The sequence below is a fragment of the Phocoena phocoena genome, chromosome X, assembly GCF_963924675.1.
Source record: "Phocoena phocoena chromosome X, mPhoPho1.1, whole genome shotgun sequence".
NCBI classification, from domain to species: Eukaryota; Metazoa; Chordata; class Mammalia; order Artiodactyla; family Phocoenidae; genus Phocoena; species Phocoena phocoena.
Window position 1 is genome coordinate 4,797,681 of NC_089240.1, and position 20,017 is coordinate 4,817,697.

Below are 20,017 nucleotides of genomic sequence, written 5' to 3' on the forward strand. Positions count from 1 at the left end.
TTGCATTCCTGTCATTCTCGACGCTGACTCAAATGGGGACACTCGGTGAATAATCAAGGTCAGACTTTGAGAAGAGGAACACCGTATGGAAGACTGTGGCAGACAGAAAAAAAAATAATAATAATGCCATAGCCATCTTCTTGCCTAGGTTTCACTCACGCGTGGACGGGATGTAAATCTTTCTGACTCTGAGATTGGAGTGATTGCAGGTTGCCGGGAAGGTGCAGAGCTGCCTTCTGTATTTGTAACAAATAGAGGGAAGGCATGTAGCAGCTGAAAGTTCTATCTTTTCACACAGCGTGCGAGACAGTGGCAATAAATTCTCAAGAGAGTTGTTTACTGAAGTACTCCAGCTAATAAAAAAGGAGCGAAGCAGTTATGGAGAGATCTCCCTCCCGCCAACTTGCCCCAGCATCATTTAGTTTTCAAGGTCGTAGAGAGGAAGAGAGACCTGGGCCTTCTGAACGAGGGACGATGGCCTTTCCTGCACTCTTGAAGGATAAGGCTGAGCAAGGGCTCCTCCCCCCACACCAACGATCAAGCTGTCAGTCACATCTCAGGATGTGTGCAGGGCAGCAATGGCGGATGTCCGTCCAGCCCACACGCCCACGCTGCATTGACCACATCTCTGTTCCCGGAGGGTAAGTCTTCGTGGTTCGGAGTTTGTGCAGCTGGGTACGTCTCCCTAAATGTTCCAGGGTTGGGTTTTGTGTATAAAACCTCATCAATCCTCTTGGACACCTAGCACCTTGGCTGGTATCTGTCATGGGCAGTCTACTGGATGCCAAAGAGATTACAGAAAAATAATTCTGTACATAGGTGCCTGTTTATAATCAACGCATGAATGACCCTCTCCCCTTCCACCCAGGGTCCCCCTACATTACAAGACAGAAATCACATCCCATGGTCATTGATTGAGCCCCAAAGGGGTACCTCTTGGACTCACCTGTTCTTCCTGCCCTCTTTATGAAGGACGTTCGTCTTGGGCTCCCTTGTTTGCTTGTTGCCCCCACTTTATCCTTTGTTTTTTCATCCTCACCTCACGTTTTCAAATGCCTTCATCTCGTGATCCCTGTGATTATAAAATGCCAGTAATGTTAATGGCTGCCTCTTTCCTCAGTTTTCTTATTTTTTTTCCAAGCTGTTGGGCGTGCAGTAGCTCATCCTTCTCTGCCAATCACATCCTGCATTTTTTTTTTTTTGGCGGTGTGTGGGCCTCTCACTGCTGTGGCCTCTCCCGTTGCAGAGCACAGGCTCCGGACGCGCAGGCCCAGGGGCCATGGCTCACGGGCCCAGCCGCTCCGCAGCATGTGGGATCTTCCTGGACCGGGGCACAAACCCGTGTCCCCTGCATCGGCAGGCGGACTCTCAACCACTGCGCCACCAGGGAAGCCCACATCCTGCATTTTAAGTTATGACCATGTACATGCTTAGGAAATGGAGTTTTTAAGCTTCCTTGTCTATTTTCCTTAACGCTAAGTCTAAAGATAAATGGGAGAGCAGAGGAGCCTCAGGTGGCAGTGAAATTGTACCCATTCGTAATGTAACTGTCTATTTTGGGATGAGTATGAAGAGTGAGATTTTATGTTCATTTTGGGAAATCCAAGCCAGTTTTTAGCGCCCTAATCTGCTTCTTGAGAAGGAGGTACAGTGTATCCAGTTGTGAGGAAACGTGCGCCCAGAATGACTAGGGTGGAAATTGAACAGGCCACCTGTGTGGCCAAAGTCCATGGTGTCCCATGGCTTAGTCTCAATTCTTTCAGGGTCTTCAAGGGTATGTACCCTTTGAGATAGCCAAGGGATGCCTTTGGTACACACGCTTATGCAAATATCATCAGATCGGATGACAGCCCCTGTGCGTCTGTCTGCACGTGAATATCTCTTCTTTTCTTTCTGAGAGGCAACAGTGAGATTTATACAACAGAGGTGGTGGGTTCTAATTCTCCTGCCTTCAAACTCTAGTTACTGAGAGAAGTGGGGCAAGCCACTTATAACCTTTTTTTTTTTTTTGGCTATCCTAGCTGTGAAATAATAACAGTATTTCTTCATTTTATACTCTTGTAAAAGAAAAAAAACATGTGACAGAATTCATCTCCCAGCGCTGGAAATATAAAACACTATTCAAGTAATCAACAGCAAGTTGCTGAAGTTGCTGTTTTCAGAGAACAGGAAGTGCCTGACTCACTCATAGTGTGTTCTTTTGTGTTTATTTTCCGTTCCCAAAAGCGAGCGACCTTGAAAGTGTGATACTCAGTAGATGTGAGCAGTTGACCCACAAGTGCGGTAGGAGCTGAAGGAACCCAAGTTGTATTCACATTAGGAAATTGAAAATGAATTTAGAGGAGTGTCATCCATTTATTTATTAAAGGTAAAGTTACGGCATTTGTGAGACCCAGTTGTAAATTTGAAGTGGTTTTGGTTATCATGAGGGGTTAGGTCAGTAAGTAAACAAATACAAGCAATGTTGCTTGAATTAAATAGATTCTTCCTTTAGAACCTTTGCTAGTTGCTTGAATTAAATAGATTCTTCCTTTAGAACTTTTGCTCAATGGCCAAGATGTCGAACACAGGTTGTGATTCCTCCAAAACAGCCAGAGACTTTTGACTTAGGTTAGAAGTTTGGAGATATAGATCTACATATATAGGTAGACACACACACAGACACATATGTGTGTGTGTGTGTGTGTGTGTGTGTATAAAATAGTTATACATATATGTGTATATATATTATTTTGTATATATAAAATATATATGCACGCATATATATAATAATACCTGCTGTAGAGCAACTTTTACATGAACGACGTTGCATTCATGAGTCCCAAGTAGTTCACTAAAGGTCTGGGTGGTACTTTTGAAGCTGAAAGAGCTAATGCAATATTTCATTGAATAACAGAGGTTTACGGAAGCGATGCTACCTGCCAGGCGTTGTGCTGGTGCCAGGAATCCACAGATGGAGGTGACATGCCCCAGCCTGTGGTCTAGTGGGAGGAGGAGAGCATATAAGTGATCCTTGGGGAGACCAGCAGATGCTTTATCAGAAATTGCATTCATTCACCCATTAATGCATTCATTCCCTTCTTCATTTATGCCCTGATAGCCTTCAAAAGGGCACTCACTCAGTATTCCCTTTTAGCCAGAAAGGAATTGCTGATGGTCGCCTGGAATAAGGTATAGGAGAAGGCTATTGCCTGCAACTGAAACACAGCAACTGAGTGCATTTCTCAGACGTCCACTAGATGTCAAGAGGAAGTGATGTGACTAATTGATCCTTTTGAGCAGACTCAGATGTGAACCCCCAGACCTCCCTACAGTAACCATGCTGCCTGGAAGTTGTCCCAAGGACCACATGTGCCCAGTGACTTTTAACGCTCCAGGGACTTATAATGCTCCAGCATCTGTGCTTTCTCAACAATTCCACCAGGCTAGGTTTAGGTGTACTCTGAACTACGAAAAGCTTTTGCAGTACCATCCGTCTCTCTCGACTAAAGTACAGATTGAGGCCAGTTCAGAGGACGTTCCATTCAACTTCCAAAATTCAGTATTGACAGTGGAGTGTTCCTGCCAGGAGACTTGTTCTCTAGGAGAAGGTGGGCAACATGGCGGCACGCAGAGTTGAACTGGCTTTGAACTGTGGCTCTAAGTAGTTGACAACTCAATATAGTGTCCTTACTAGGTAGGAGCGTGTGCGCACGCGCGTGTGTGTTTTCCAGAAAGAATACAGTTTTGTAGGTGCTTCGATCCATATAAATTTCAGAGAGAGAGAGGGAAGAACAGAATTCAAGAAAAAAGTAGGTCAGTCTCCAATACATTTTTTTTTCTGAGTTGTCTCTTTGGAGAATATCTCAAGGACATAGCACATCAGTCTGCTGAACTGTAGAGGGTGCAGTGATTACCTATGGAGAGAGACTTGCCATCCCCCAAGTAAGAGATTCAGTATTCAGCATCATTCAGTGGTATTTTCTGAATTTTCAAACTGCATCGTGTAATCATAGGTTGATCCTAATCAGAATGGTGGCCATATCTTCTTTATCCATTCATTCGTTGATGGACACTTAGGTTGCTTCCACGTCTCGGCTATTGTGAATAGTGCTGCTATGAACATACGGGAATGGATGAGGAAGGTGTGGTACATATATACAATGGAATATTACTCAGCCACTAAAAAGAATGAAATAATGCCATTTGCAGCAACATGGATGGACCTGGAGATTATCATACTAAGTGAAGTAAGTCAGAAAAAGACAAATATTATATGATACTGCTTATACATGAAATCTTAAAAAACTGATACAAATGAACTTATTTACAAAATAGAAGCAGACTCACAGACTTAGAGAACAAACTTATGGTCACCAGTGGGGAAGGGTAGCAGGGAGAGATAGATTGGGAGTTTGGGATTGACACGTACACACTGCCATATTTAAAAGAGATAACCAACAAGGACCTTCTGTATAGCACAGGTAACTCTACTCAATATCCTGTAATAACCTAAATGGGAAAAGAGTTTGAAAAGCAACAGATACAGGTATATGGATAACCGAATCACTTTGCTGTATGCCCAAAACTAACACAACATTGTTAATCAACTATATTCCGATACAAAATAAAAATTTTTTAAAAATTCCGATACAAATGAACTTATTTACAAAATAGAAGCAGACTCACAGACTTAGAGAACAAACTTATGGTCACCAGTGGGGAAGGGTAGCAGGGAGAGATAGATTGGGAGTTTGGGATTGACACGTACACACTGCCATATTTAAAAGAGATAACCAACAAGGACCTTCTGTATAGCACAGGTAACTCTACTCAATATCCTGTAATAACCTAAATGGGAAAAGAGTTTGAAAAGCAACAGATACAGGTATATGGATAACCGAATCACTTTGCTGTATGCCCAAAACTAACACAACATTGTTAATCAACTATATTCCGATACAAAATAAAAATTTTTTAAGAGTTCACTGCCATTAAGTCGGAGCTGATTTAATTTTCCTCAGTTAGTATGCTGAATCTGATATTATCATTTGAGACCGAAAAATTACAAATGCCATGTTTTTTAACCAAGGGAATAAACATTTTCACTTTCAGGATAAAAAACAAACAACAACGGTGGCCAACATGTTTATTTTGCTCTTGGATTTTGGGGTTTTTTTCAGGAATGCTAAGACCCCTTTCTTGCTTGTCCTGGCTTTCCTGCACATGCACACGGCTCTCTTCTCTTCGAAGGACTTTGCCGGCAAAAGTAAACACGGCGCTTATGGAGATGCTGCCGAGGAAATGGATTGGAGTGTCGGTATGTGTCCCTTTATCTTCAGTCTGTCCTTCCAATGTGACTGAGGCTTTTCCTGCTTCTATCTTACTTCCTCTGAGTTTCCACCTATGTCCCCAATGCCTTTAGAGACAGCACGTGCTTTTTGTTTTTGTGTTTCAAAAAACACTAACTGTGAAAGGTAAGCAGAATACAAAACGCATCTCAGCCCCGAGTCCATGCTTGTGTTTACCGATGGGTACAGCAGCAAGAGGAGTCTGGGTCTGTGGGCTGGTGATCAAAGAGATGAACGAAGAAAATGAATCAAAGCGTTAATCCTTATCACCACTTATTCTTTTAGCAATTCAATGTGAACAGCCCCTTGCCTGTAGCAAAGTTAGGCGCAGGGTAGATTCGGGAGGCAGAGGACTCGCCATGGGCTACGGCCTTGGTAAGTCTCGAGGCAGTAGCGCTGCGGTCTTCGTGGATGCTGTGAGCCCCACTGTGTTTCCTTCTTCTCCAGCTGTGTGCTTCTTGCTGCGTCTGTGAGGACGGCAGGGATTACCCTGCTCTCTGTGTCCCTTCTCCCTAAGCAGATTACCCTATTTCTGAGAAACGTAGCGTGTTTTTCAGAGGTACCGGTAAGACTTCCTTCTGAGGTTTCCTTTTTATTTCTTTTTATTTTTTTATGTTTTTTTTGCGGTACACGGGCCTCTCCCGTGGCGGAGCACAGGCTCCGGACGCGCAGGCTCAGCGGCCATGGCTCACGGGCGCAGCCGCTCCGCGGCACGTGGGATCTTCCCGGACCATCGGCAGGCAGACTCTCAACCACTGCGCCACCAGGGAAGCCCTGAGGTTTCCTTTTTAAACGGTGTCTTGCACATCGACACGAGATCATGGTGACCGTGCTTTCTTCTGCACAGCTGAGCAGTCTTGAGTCTATTCCACAGAGTGTAGAGGAAGCCAGAGTCTGTAGGTTAAGCAAAGGGATGGAAAAATCAGTGGGTTCTGAACTTTGCATTCAATGCCTATCTATCCCAGAGATGTCTCTTATGGTGACGTTGCTCGCTCCATCTGGACAAAATTGGACAAAATTGAGCAAATGGCACCCGTGAACAGGTTGCTTAAGATTTTTGCATATTTCCTTTCTTTTCCTTTCCTCCCCCCACCCCCTGCCCCTCTTGTTCTTCCTTCCTTTTCTTTTTATGCCCTGGATTGATAGTTTTTTCATCGAGATGTTTTGGAGGTGTTTGAACATGGCCGCAGAGTTTCTTGGTTGGTTTGTATTAAAAGCAAACTGAGCATGATTTGGTCACCAACGTTGGGAATGACAAGAGCAAGTTTTGTTTCATTTAAATCTTCTAAGGAGCACCGTCTTTTGGACAAGATGACTGCACCCTTCTTCTAGCTTCTAGCTCTTTCTGTTACTATCTCTGTGAACTTGAGAGATGTCTTAAACCTGTGGGCCTGATGAATTCAGACGAGGTAACTTCCAAGTTTCTTTCTTTTCTAACCTTGTCTGTGATGCTGTCAGATAACAGAAGTGAGCACAGATGCTGAATACGTACTAGGAAAAACAAAACCAGAACAACCTGCCTAATGAGATTCGTAAGAAGAATTCATTATACTTAGGGCTTTGACATACACCCATACAGGCCTGCCTTCTTTTTTCATTCTTAAAACGGTACATGTAAATTAGTATACATTTTCCACACCGTAGTAGTGTAAATCAGTAGAGTACTTCGTGGTGTGAGTCAGTAGAATATTTTATCTCTTTAATGAACGTTATATGTTAGTGTAACAGGTTTCATGTACACCTCTCTGACGTTTGTTGGCTAGCAAGCAAACTCATGCTGGTGTCATCACACTTACTGATCAATTTTTCTTTAATTAGAGCAGTACACATGCCTACCCTGACTCATTAAAAAAGTCTAACTTCCAATGTTTTCCTGCTACTGGTCCCTCTTGAATAAAACAGAGAATGTTTTTTAATCTTCGAGATCTGCGTTAGACCCTGATATCATATTAATAGATGATTGTGTTCTTTTTTTGCCAAAAAATAAAAATCCTTCCCTTAAACCATTACCTTCATTTCTCAGGACGTTTCTGTTGTTTTACAAATACCTCTGAGCATTTGGAGGAATATTCCTTCTTTCCAAAATGAGCCTTTTATTGTCACACAGAAGGGGACTGTAGCACTCTGGATAATTATGTAATAAAATAACATGAGAGTACTGGCTTAAAAAGAAACGCTGCTAGTACCATGGGCAGCTGAGCTACAGGATGTTACCCAGAGAGGGCACATCTCTGTCCTTTAGAGCATTTTCTTTCTAAATGTTTGGAGGCAACATCGTTATATGCAGCATAACTTTCCGCACTGTGGGTTTCTCTGTACCTGTAAAGGCAAACTCATAAAAAGAACCTTTCTTGGGGCTTCCCTGGTGGCGCAGTGGTTGAGAGTCCGCCTGCCGATGCAGGGGACATGGGTTCGTGCCCCGATCCGGGAGGATCCCACATGCCGTGGAGCGGCTGGGCCCGTGAGCCATGGCCTCTGAGCCTGCGCGTCCGGAGCCTGTGCTCCGCAGCGGGAGAGGCCACAGCAGTGAGAGGCCCGTGTACCGCAAAAAAAAAAAAAAAGAACCTTTCTTACTTAATTGTCCGCATGGCCAATCTCACTCCATATCATGGTGCTAGATGGCCTTATTCTTACCTGTGTGATCTCTGTAGCTTGTCTTGTTATCATGACGCAGGAAGGACTGACCGCGCAGATGTGGTGTAAGGTCTATGCCGTGGAGCTCGCGGTAAAAGCTGGCAGGGGTAGCTGAAATCCTGGAACTCGAATACTGCCATGCAGTTCGAGGGGTGGGCAATGTTCTAATACTCACAGCCACCGCCTACGAAGTGTGTGCCCTGCACCTGGTCCGGGTGTCCCCTCCCTTCGTGCTGTCAACAATCAGGGCAGCATTCCTGCTGCGTCAGAGTGGTTTACAGTCAACAGTAAGTCACAGGGAAAGAGCCGGTTCCTTCATTCATCACCTCTAGTAGATGCCATTTGTGTGCCTAACATTGTTTCCTTGTTTTTTTGAGGGAGAATGCAATGATGATGAGACCTTGGCTTAGGAGAATTTAGGGGCTCCTAAGGGGTTTAAGATTCTTCCAGTTGATCTTGTAATAACCCAGAGCAGAAAGGAATGAATGAATGTCCCGAGGGAGGTGCAGATAACGCTCGAGTGGTTTCGAAGGGGAAGGGTCTCCGTATGTGACCGGTGGCCGGCCTCACCATTTCAGCAGGGCACACTTACGGGTGAAGCCTTTGGGCAGTCGGGGCTCTATTGCCGAGTCTGACTTTCAGCTTCTCAAGCAGCACAGCTTTGGGGGAGGAACAAATGGGTAAAATCACAGTGTTTTCCAATGCACTCCAAGTATTTTTTCTTTGGGGGGAGGGGGGCGGGTGCGTGTCATTCTATCTGTTGTAATGACATCTACCAGAGACCTGTGAATGGGTGGGGGGCAGAGGGAGCGGGTGGAGGGATGGAAGTGGTTCCCGCCAGGGGTTTGTTATCTGTGACGTGTCCCCGTTCCAGTGCTCACAGCTGCAGGGGCTCGGGTGGAATTTGCCTGCCATGCGCTTTAAGTTTGCTCAGGATGAGACTAGCAAATTCTGTAACCTACAAAGAGAATGCAAGTCGAGAACAATGAGGTGAACATAAAAATAAATCTCTGACTTCAAATCAAACCTTTCAGTTAAAAAAAAAATCCCTGCCACTTCTAAGGGTTGGGACCCCGTGGCTTACGTGAGATTCTTTCTTTCAAACAAAAACACTAAGTCTTCTTCTTACGTGGAAGGAACACCGACCTTCTTAGTGGGACCCCGGAAGTCTTCAGGAGTTTGGTTGTCAATTGCTTGGGGTCTGTGATCTGGCATCCCTACGGGCCGTGTCTGATAAGGCAACCTCAGTTTCTCCAGCTAGTGATTTTCCCGTTGGGGCTCTGGGCAGCGCCACTGTCTGTGGGTACAGGGATAGAACAGTGAACCCAGCGGAAGGAAAAATAATGGATGAATTCATGAAAGGCGAGCCGGTGGGGATGGTACAGAATGAATCCTTTTCCATACCTGCCGTGTAGTAAGCCATGTGCCACAGAGCTTTCTTGGCCACACGTCAAATCTGTCTTGGCAAATGGAGTATACATTGGAAAGCCTCATTTAGCAGGAGGTCAGGATGGTCCCAAGAGCCTCGAGAAACCCAAGGAAACTCTGAAAATAAGAAGGCTTAGGGATTGGTCCAAGTCCCTCAAACATACAGCAGAATTCTAACCAGGGTTTGGCTTATGGGACATAGGTCTAAGGAATGATCCGTTTAAAAACGGACTGTTTCTAAAACTCTTGGATTAAAATAGTTGTTGGAGTCTGAAATGCAGTGTACGGTGAATAACCCCTCAGTGACGGGTGCATTTACTCAGGCAAAAGTGCTCTGGTTGAGTTTCTGGAGAAGACATCTTCTTTAGAATGCTGTAGACCAGGCCCATAGTAGGTGCCCAGTAAGTAATTTTTCAAGGTCAACTCACGGGGAGCAGGTGCCTGTAAGTTGTAAGGCCCTGACTGTGGTGCTGGAATTGCTAGGAAAGCATGGCTTTTTCTTACACATGTGGATACTGGTCCAAAACGTGTGGCAGTGGATTCGATGGCTTTGCAAGAATATTAAAAGCAGTCGAGCACCTTGTGACTCAAGTTGTATCTCCATCTTAATCCAGGATAAAAGTTTCAAAATCCACCTCCCTGTTTCTAGTTCTCGAGAACTAACATTGCAATGTCGATATTCTTCGTCCTTCTTCTGTTCCATAGAGAGTGTTATCTGAGCTGTAAGGTTGTGTGTTTCGCTTGGGATTCAATACGTCACTTTTCCATCTTGAATTTTTTAAATGCTTCATTCTTGATAAATGAGACCTTCTTTAAAACGTGAAAATCTGTACTCCACCGTAAAAAGGAACAGAATTGGGTCATTTGTAGAGACGTGGATGGACCTAGAGACGGTCATACAGAGCGAAGTAAGTCAGAAGGAGAAAAACAAATATCATATATTAATGCATATCTGTGGAGTCTAGAAAAATGGTACAGATGAACCTATTTGCAGGGCAAGAATAGAGACGCAGACGTAGAGAACAAATGTATGGACACCAAGTGGGGAAGGGTGGGGTGGGATGACGTGGGAGATTGGGATTGACATATACTATTGACATATACTACAATAGTGTATCAATATACACTATTGATACTATGTATAAAATAGATCACTAATGAGAACCTACTGTAGAGCACAGGGCACTCTACTCAGTGCTCTGAGGTGACCTAAATGAGAAGGAAATCCAACAAAGAGGCGACATTTGTAAACGTAGAGCTGATTAACTTTGCTGTACAGTAGAAAGTAACACAACATTGTAAAGCAACTCTACTCCAATTAAAAAAAAAGTGAAAATCATGTGCTTGTTTCTGAGGCATCCTGAAAATGGAAGGGCAGGTAGGCATTCAAAGGAAGGGCAAAACAGGAGGGATCCCCAAAAGAACAACGAAAGAACAGCCAGAGGATGAGAATAACGACGAGGAGAAGTAGGGTCATGGCACTCAGGGGTGAGGAGCATCTCAAGGAAGGAGGATTAGCGCCAACCAGGACTTCTGAGACATCACGTAAGGAAGAGGTGGAAAGGCAGCAGTGCATTCAGCGACCGTGAACTTCAGGATTGCATCAGATTGCAAAGCGAGGGATATTTGAGGAGCTGGCGGTCAATGAGGTTGGATATTCCTTTTCTTTGAACTGAAGTCTAGCTGAGTTACAATGTTGTGTTAGTTTCATGGATATTCCTTTTGAAGAAGCACAGAGGAACTCGAGCACAGGGATGACTTATCAGACTGTGTGTAGCTCAGCTGTTTGGAGACTGTGATTTGAGTGTTGGCATCCACATGTGGGGACTGAGTGATTTCCAGTCCGATGCAGGGGCAGAGAGAAGGATCAAGGAGTTGACGGATGACTGAGATTTTGCCAGGGTATACCACAAAACACGACTGGACGGGAGAGTTGGGTGGTCGTCAGGAGAGCGACTGGGCTGGCAGAGTAGGGGAGGGGGAGGGAGAAGGAAGGGGACTGGTGGCTTGGGAGGTGATAGGTTGGCGGTCCAAATCGGATGGTAGGAAAAGTGTTGGCAGGCTAGGACAAGGTGAACGTGTTTACATTTCAGGAGTAGAACAATTCCAGCTGTTCCCAGATCCATGGCATGTATTTAGTTTTTTTTTTGTTGTTTTTTGGCCACGCAGTGTGGCATTCGGGATCTTAGTTCCCCGACCAGGGATGGAACCCGTGCCCCCTGCAGTGGAAACGCAGAGTGTTGACCACTGGACCACCGGGGAGGTCCCTGCGGCATGTATTTAGGATGGTGAGTGAAAGACCAGGATGCAGTCGTCTCACGTCAAGAGATGAAGTGACTGGGAAGCCAGGGTGTTCAGCGGGCACCTTTGGAGTGACAGGGCCACACCAGAGATGGAGTGACAGGGACACACCAGAGATGGGGACCTTGGCAGTTTATGGCTGGGCGGGGGGCTGGAGGGCTCACGGTGGACTTTACAGGGAGAAATGCTGAGTCATTAGGGACCACGTGTTCAGGAGCTGAACTTCCAGTTTCATGAGTTAGACAGTCACAATCGGGGCTTGGAAATTATTGCAGGGGTGGGTCACCAGTGGAAGGTCCCAGCTTTTAAGAGGTTTCGGGGCGGAACAGGCGTGGTCCATGTGTTCTAAAAGCTCCCAGCCCTGTGCAGTGAAGCCCCATCTGTCAACTCAGAGGCGGTACTAAGAGCTGGGTGCTCGTAACACGTGGATCGTTGTCACTTTGTAGCCATTGGGCCCGAGGTCATGAGCCCTGCTGGGGGTGCACTTTGAGGTCATAGGAACCAGAACGTGGAGCGTTCCGTCATAAGACTCTTAAGCTTCTGAAGGAAAGCACGTGTATTGCCCAGTCTTCTGCAGCGGAGGTTGGAGGTGGTGGCCATTCTTAAATGTGTTTTTTTTTTTTTTAATTTGCATTTTTGTTTAAAAATATGCTCTGCATTAAGGGATGCTCCACGTAGCTAATTATTAGAGAAATTCAAATAACCACAATGAGTCAGAATGGCCATCTGGCCATCGTCAGAAAGTCTATAAATGGTGGAGAGGGTGTACAGAAAAGGGAACCCTCCTACACTGTTGGTGGGAATGTAAATTAGTGCAGCCACTGTGGAGAACAATATGGAGGTTCCTCAGAAAACTAAAAATAGAACTACCATATGATCCAGCAATCCCAGTCCTGGGCATATATCCAGAAAACACAAAAAGTCTAATTCAAAAAGATACATGCATCCCAATGTTCATAGCAGCACTATTTACTACAGCCAAGACATGGAAGCAGCCCTAAGTGTCCATCAGCAGATGAATGGATAAAGAAGATGTGGTACATATATATAATGGGATATTACTCAGCCATAAAAAGGAATGAAATAATGCCATTTGCAGGAACATGGATGGACCTAGAGATTACCACACTAAGTGAAGTAAGTCATGCAGAGAAAGACAAGTATTATATGGTACCACTTATGTGTGGAATCTAAAAACTAAATGCATTTATGTACAAAAGAGAAACAGACTCACAGACGTAGAAGACAAACTATGGTTATCAAAGGGGAAAGGGTCGGGGGAAGGATAAACTAGGACAAACTTAAAGGAAAAGATTGCTAGATTTAATGACAAAATCTATTATTTCCTGATGTCAAAAGAAGAAGCTAGCCAGACCAAAATCGATTAAAAAGCCTTTGCGACAGCTATGTAAAATGAAAAGAAAATCTATGTGATACAGAAAGAGCTCATACAAAGAAATTGATAAAAAAGATAAGTATCAGAAGAAATGCGTTGTACCCATTTGTAGTATCAGCTCACCACAAATTGCTAGCATTACGATTTCCAAAAAAAAAAACCACCCCCCCAAAAAAACTTTGTTAATGCGTGAAAGAGGGCATCTTATTATATTTTTTTATTTTTTAAATTTTTGTATTGAAGTAAAATATTATGTTACAGGTGTACAGTATAGTGTTTCACCATTTTTAATGTTATACTCCACTTACAGTTATTATAAAATATTGGCTATATTCCCTGTGTTGTTCATTCTTATAGCTTATTTTATACCTAATAGTTTGTACCCAGAGAGGGCAACTTTTTTGAAAGTTACATATGCCGTCCCGTATTGATTCCTAAAGAGGTCAGTGTTCTTTCTTTTTTTAATCAAACAACAAAAATACTGTTGTCATTTATCAAGTGGGGTCAGTACATTTTCACAAGCCCCATCCTCCAAGGATGATATGGTAAGGAGCTCCAGCAGCTGAATTTTTCACGAAGTCGCCTCTGCTAACCATACTTCTGAATATTCAGCCAACACTTCTTCTGAATCCCAAGCCGTCAGTGACACAATTATTAAAACTCAGCTCAAGCAACAGCCTGGATCTTATTTTCTCACTGGTGCTTTCCTTCACTGAAAATTCCCTTTTGGAATTTTGAAAAAATTTTAAGTCGTCTGGGAGACAGAGCGAGTGTATGTGTGTATGTGTGTGTTTACACTTGTCCTTTTGCATTTTCTCTTCAACTGCATCCTTAATAACACACCTTAAAAAATGCATGAGTTTGTAAAATTTGCTTAATTCAATAACTTCCGTGAGATGCTAATTCCCCAAAGTGGAAATTGAATTTTTTAAAAAGGAAATGCACCAGTTTATTCCAGACTATCAAATCTTAGCTATATGCTTGGGACGGCAGTTTAGCTCTGAATCAGATAAATTATGACCTCCAGTGCTATCACCGTAATCCCTGGTTACCGAGATAATCAGGAAACAGAGCCTGCAGACAGCATCATCCCTGGGACTTTTGACAGGGTCTGGTATTACAAAAACCTCTGCCTAATGAACAGATTTTTCATTCAAGCAGATCTAGACAGGAGAGAAATGAAATCCTTTCCATTACAGACCGCTGTTTACCTGAATGCAAGATACATAACGAAGTTTTGAAACTTGAAGAAAACATTGAACAGGAAATGATGACAACCTGTACGTGTAAAGGAGTGACTAATACAGACCCACCTACATATCCTTCTCTTTCCACGATTGTCAAATCTATTTAATAAAAAGACAGGATTAAAAAAAAAAACTACTATGCTCAATTAACAAAGATAGACACTAAGTTTCAGGACATGTACCAAAAAATTAAGAAAATGTGCTGTTAGGCTGTTTGGGAGAGCTTACTGTGAACTTTCAAAATGGAGGGCTTCTGCAAATAGTATATGGGGTATTGTTACTGGAATATACGTTTATTTTTTAAATTTTATTGAAGTAGAGTTGATTTACAATGCTGTGTTAATTTCTGCTGTACAGGAAAGTGACTCAGTTATGCATATATATATATATTCTTTATCATGTTGTTTTCCATGATGGTTTATCATAGGATATTGAATATAGTTCCCTGTTCTGTGCTCTACAGTAGGACCTTGTTATCTATCCTATATATATATATAATAGTTTGCACCTGCTAATCCCAACCTCCCAAGCCATCCCTCCCCCACCCCACTCCCTCTTGGCAACCACAAGTCTGTATGTCTGTGAGTCTGTTTCTGTTTTGTAGATCAGTTCATTTGTGTCATATTTTAGATTCCACATAGAAGTGATATCATATGGTATTTGTCTTTCTCTGTCTGACTTATTTCATGTAGCATGATCATCTCTAGGTCCATCCATGTTGCTGCAAATGGCATTATTTCATTCTTTTTGATGGCTGAGTAATATGGAATATATGTTTATTGAGGTTCATACTCCTTGCGGCCTTGAAGGAAATGAATTTACGATACATGAAAATCAAATCACCTATGCCAAGATTTCCCATTGTTGACAGTTTCTGAAGTGTATGTTTCAGTCCTTTGTGAATGACAGGGCATGGGTTGGTGGACACAGTGGGTGTGAAAGATCGCTGACCAGCCCAGAATCATGCTTTCTTCTGTGCCGCTACTTTGGGGCAGTTTTCTATTCCTGCAGGGGCTGTCGTGTATCAGGACGAGGTCACCCTTTTGTTCTGGGCTCCACAGAATTCAAGAGCAGAGTTCTGAGGGCCCTGTCTACCTGCATCTCATATACCCTTTTGTAAGAGAAAAGAAGTCTTTAAATTGTTGTCAGTGTCATCTGGATTTTTTTTTAAGTTGAATGTTCTCCTCACTAGATGTAATGCTTTTTCTGATGTCCAGCGTCATCCATGTTATGCAAAACCAAGTAATGCAGACACAAGCAAGAGAAAGGGATCGCCCCATGTGACCCCACCCCTATTAGGTAACCTCGTTCATGGATCACTCCATAGCTTTCCTGTCTTATATGTTGCCAGTGCTATATAAGACTAAGATGCAATGCCTATTATTGAGAGTGTTTTATACAAACTCTGTACGCTGTTTTGCAATTTTCATTTTCCACTTACCTATATATACTTAGGCATTTTTCAGTATCAGCATTTCAATCTTCATGTCCTTGCTCTTAGACTGTGGTTTACTTAATCAGTCCCCTGGGAGAGACATCTGAGTTCCCACCAAATTTTTATTTTTCTGTTTCAAGCAATGCTGTCATGATTATTCTTCTCTGTATCTCTAGATGAACTTGTTGGAGCATTTTTTTAAAGAAAAAATTCCCAAAATTAAAATGCTGGATCAAAGAGTCTTTAAAAATTGAGTTTTAGTAGTGACTGAGTAAAATGACTTACCCTTGTTTTTTCCACAGCAGGGGGACACCCACTGAGGATCTATGAGAATGTTAATTTCCCCATAATCTTACCAACTCTAGAATTATGATTCTAACAGTGTGATTCTGAAAGTATTGGGTTGGCCAGAAAGTTCGTTGGGGTTTCTCCATAACATCTTATGGAAACCCGAACGAACTTTCTGGCCAGCCCAATATTTTTACTTGTAAGTTTGTCAGGTGGAAAATACTCTTTCACTACTTAAATTTCCCTTTCTGCTGCATGTGAAGTTGAGACTACATTTTAGTCCAGGGTTGTATTTTTTTCTCCTAAGAATCCCCTGTTCATATTTTTTGGCCACTTTTCTGTTGGATTGTGGGTCTTCTTGTTGATTTGTATTGGCTTTTTACATATTAAGGACATGAATATTTTACTTATATGTTGCAAATATTTTTCCTGCTTTTCTGTTTGTAGTTTCATTTTATTTATAGAGTCCCTTGTGATGAATTCCCATGGTCAGATTTGACTGCCTTTCTTTCTTGACTTTGGGGATTGATAACTGGCTAAAAAGGGCTTTCTCTACCCACCAAATTATATAGCATTTGTCTTATATTTCCTCCCATTATGTTTATGGTCTCATGCTTAACAGTTAGGTGTTTAATCTATGGAGAGGAATGTGTGTGTGTGTGTGTGTGTGTGTGTGCGCGCGTGTGCGTGTGTGTGTGTGTGTCCCCATGAAATGTCATTTGTCCATTATTATAGGTATTGGTCTTGGTTGGGTAGCCCGCCTGGCTGGTGTGGGACCTTGCAGAACTTGAGTAAGACGGGTGTTTGTGGCCCGATGCTGTACCTTGCCTCTGGGCAGCAGGCAGCAGGTCAGGCCCTTCCTTCAGGTCTCTGTGCATTTCACAACAGTGGAGTCCTTACAGCCACTGTATATCAGGTGTCTGTAGTTCGGGGATCTCCTCCCATGGGGACCAGCACGGGACAATTGACAAGGAAGGTCTACCCTGTGAGTGGACATGGGGATCGGCTCACACCTGTCCTGACACCCCCGGGGATTGGTGTCAAGCATCTTAGGGCAGACAGGGATGGCAGCCACACCCCTTCCACTACCTGTTTCTTGTTGGTGTTACTGTCCCACCTGGCCGGGGTCACAAAGCCTTCAGATGGTGCAGGGGAGAGGTTATCCCCAAATATCCCCAAAGGGAGGTCCCTGCTCTGCTCCTAAATGTCTTTGCGGGCAGTGAGGAGGGAGCAGTTTGGCAGGTGCCATGTTTCCACTTGCCCTCACCTGTGTGGATCCCACCTGCATCCAAAGCTCAAGGTGCATGCCTGGGGTCCTGCTCTGCCTTCCCCTGATGGTCCTGAATTGGTCATGTTCCTTCTAGATGAGTCACCTTTGCAAAGAGAGTTAGGACGCACGTTCATCCTGTTTCTAGAATCCTCAAAAAACAGAGTGAAAGCTGTATCGATCTTTACTTTTAGAAGATGGAAAAAAATACGGGATTGTTGGAAGACATTTATAACCATGTTTCTGAGTGTGCGGTTCCAACAAAGGCAGGCAGTTCATGAGCTGAGCCCTTTCTTCCAGGTAAGACAGTTCTCAAAATGCTGTTAGGATACACCCAGAGAAAACCGTAATTCAAAAAGACACATGCACCCCGATGTTCATCGCAGCACTATTTACAACAGCCAGGACACGGAAGCAACCTAAAGGTCCATCGACAGACGGATGGATAGAGAAGATGTGGCACATATGTACAATGGAGTATTACTCAGCCATAAAAAGGAAGGAAACTGGGTCATCTGTAGAGACGTGGATGGACCTAGAGACTGTCCTACAGAGTGAAGTAAGTCAGAAAGAGAAAAACAAATATCGTACATTAACGCATATTTGTGGCATCTGGAAAAACGGTACAGATGAACCGGTTTGCAAGGCAGAAATAGAGACACAGACATAGAGAACAAACATGTAGACACCAAAGCAGGGGAAAGCAGGGGTGGGATGAATTGGGAGATTGGGATGGACATATATACACTACTATGTATAAAATAGATAACTAACGAGAACCTGCTGTGTAGCACAGGGAACTCCACTGTACAGTAAAAACTAACACAATGTTGTAAAACCAGTATACCCCAATTTTTAAAAATTAAGTTTTTTTTTTTAAAAAAGGCTGTTACGGATGGAGTTGCTCTTGGCTGTGTTCAGTGAGAGGTTTGGTGTTGTGTTCCTGCCTCTAGTCCTGGCCCTTGTGGTTTTCACTGCGTCTTCAGACTCCGTCCTGTTGTCACGCCGCCACCACCTGGCTCCCTAGCAATACTGATTCTCCCAATAGTAAGCATGTGCATCTTCTCTCGCCTGCCACTTACTCTCTCCAGGTGCCGTGCCTCCGTAGCAATTCCCATGTAGTCCTGTGAGGTGGGGGCTGCATTACCACATTTTACAGATGTGCAAAGCAAGGCACACAGGTGGAACCGGCTTGTCCCAGCAAGCTCTCACAGCTGGCGAGTGGCAGAGGCAGAATTTTGATGCAGGTCCCTGCTGTGACACCCCACATAGTGTTATTGTGACAGATGTCGTCGTGAGACGTGGCTTCTGCATCTTGACGGCAGTGGGCCTGTCAGGGAAGGGCATAGACTTTGGGACCAGAGGCCCGAGGTTCCACCCTACCTGCTCCAAACCTGGGTAAACCGGGGCAGGTTACCTCTCTGGTTGGACCTCTATTTCCTCATTTGTAAAATGGGATGCTAATATTGCCTGTCCAGTTGCAAACTGGTATATGTATATGTACATCTGGAAAGCTTAACATAAACCGTAATGGAAAAGAATATGAATATGTATAACTGAGTTACTTTGCTGTACACCAGTAATCAACACAACATTGTAATTCAACTATACTTCAATTAAAAAAAAATTAAAAAGAAAAACTTTGCAAAAAAAAACACTGCCTCTCTTGCTGGGCCATCTTGGAAACTGTCCAGGATGTGTTAAGAACGCTATAGATGTCCGTTAGGATTATGACAGCTACACACACAACTTTCATTGTGTGTCCGCACTTCACCATCTCTCCTCGAACTATACTCTCTTAGTCTTTTTTGGTGGGAAAGGGGAGCAAATGGCCTTTGATGTCGCGGGTGCCAGTTTCACGTGTCTCGTGACATCCTGTTGGTTTGATGTGTAGCCATGAGGAAATGGAGTTAATGTGACCGAGTTCAAGCTCATGCTGCTCACCGCACAGCACGCCGATAAATAGACGAGTTACTGGGGCAAGGGGTAGCGACTTTATTCGGAAAGCCAGCAGACCGAGAAGGTGGTGGCCTAGTGTCCCAAAGACCCATCTTCCCCAAGTTAGAATTCGGGCTTCTTTTACACTAAAAGGGGAGGGAGTAAAGTCAAACATTTTCTGGTGCTGGTCAGCCTCTGGAGGGGATGTGTTCATTTCTTCCTTCTTGCGGTCGTTCACAGGGGGACCTGGTCAGGATGTTTCCTGTGAGCTAAGCAAAGGTATTTTAGCTTCATGCTCATGACCTGGAGCGCAGGGTCCCCAGAGATGGGCCATTAGGTATATAGGCACCATCCCTTCAGTGATGAACTTGTAATAGAATACAGAGGTTCTTCCCTATTACATCCATAGCATCTTTCTGTAGTCTTTGCCATCTGAGATCACTGAAACATGGCTCTGCATACAGGCTGAAGGAGCTGCATCTCCAAGAAACCCTGTGGATCGGGAATTCAGGGCCGCTGACTGAGTCTGCAGGGAGATAACTGTGTGTGTTTGCAGGTGGTTTCTGGGCTGACCCACTTGGCTGCATCTCTCAATATGGCGGCCGTAGCCCTGGGTTGGGGGCGGTTATGACTTTATGCTTTTCAGTTACCTTAGGATGGAAGCAGTTGGGAAGGAAAGTCTCTTTACGGAGGACTCTATAAGTCATTTGATTTGCTCCCAACCAGTAAATATTTAAAGCAAAGCCAGGCCAT

General features: G+C 43.9%; 1 protein-coding gene across 1 annotated transcript in view; it reads left to right on the top strand.

The window, feature by feature from the left end:
- The window catches only part of STS (steroid sulfatase), an 86,234-nt gene that overhangs the window by 14,591 nt on the left and 51,626 nt on the right, over nucleotides 1-20,017 (top strand). Inside the window, exon 5 of the mRNA XM_065900117.1 lies at nucleotides 5,163-5,299. Within this exon, the coding sequence (XP_065756189.1) occupies nucleotides 5,163-5,299 (137 nt within the window). The remainder of the gene's footprint in view (nucleotides 1-5,162; nucleotides 5,300-20,017) is intronic.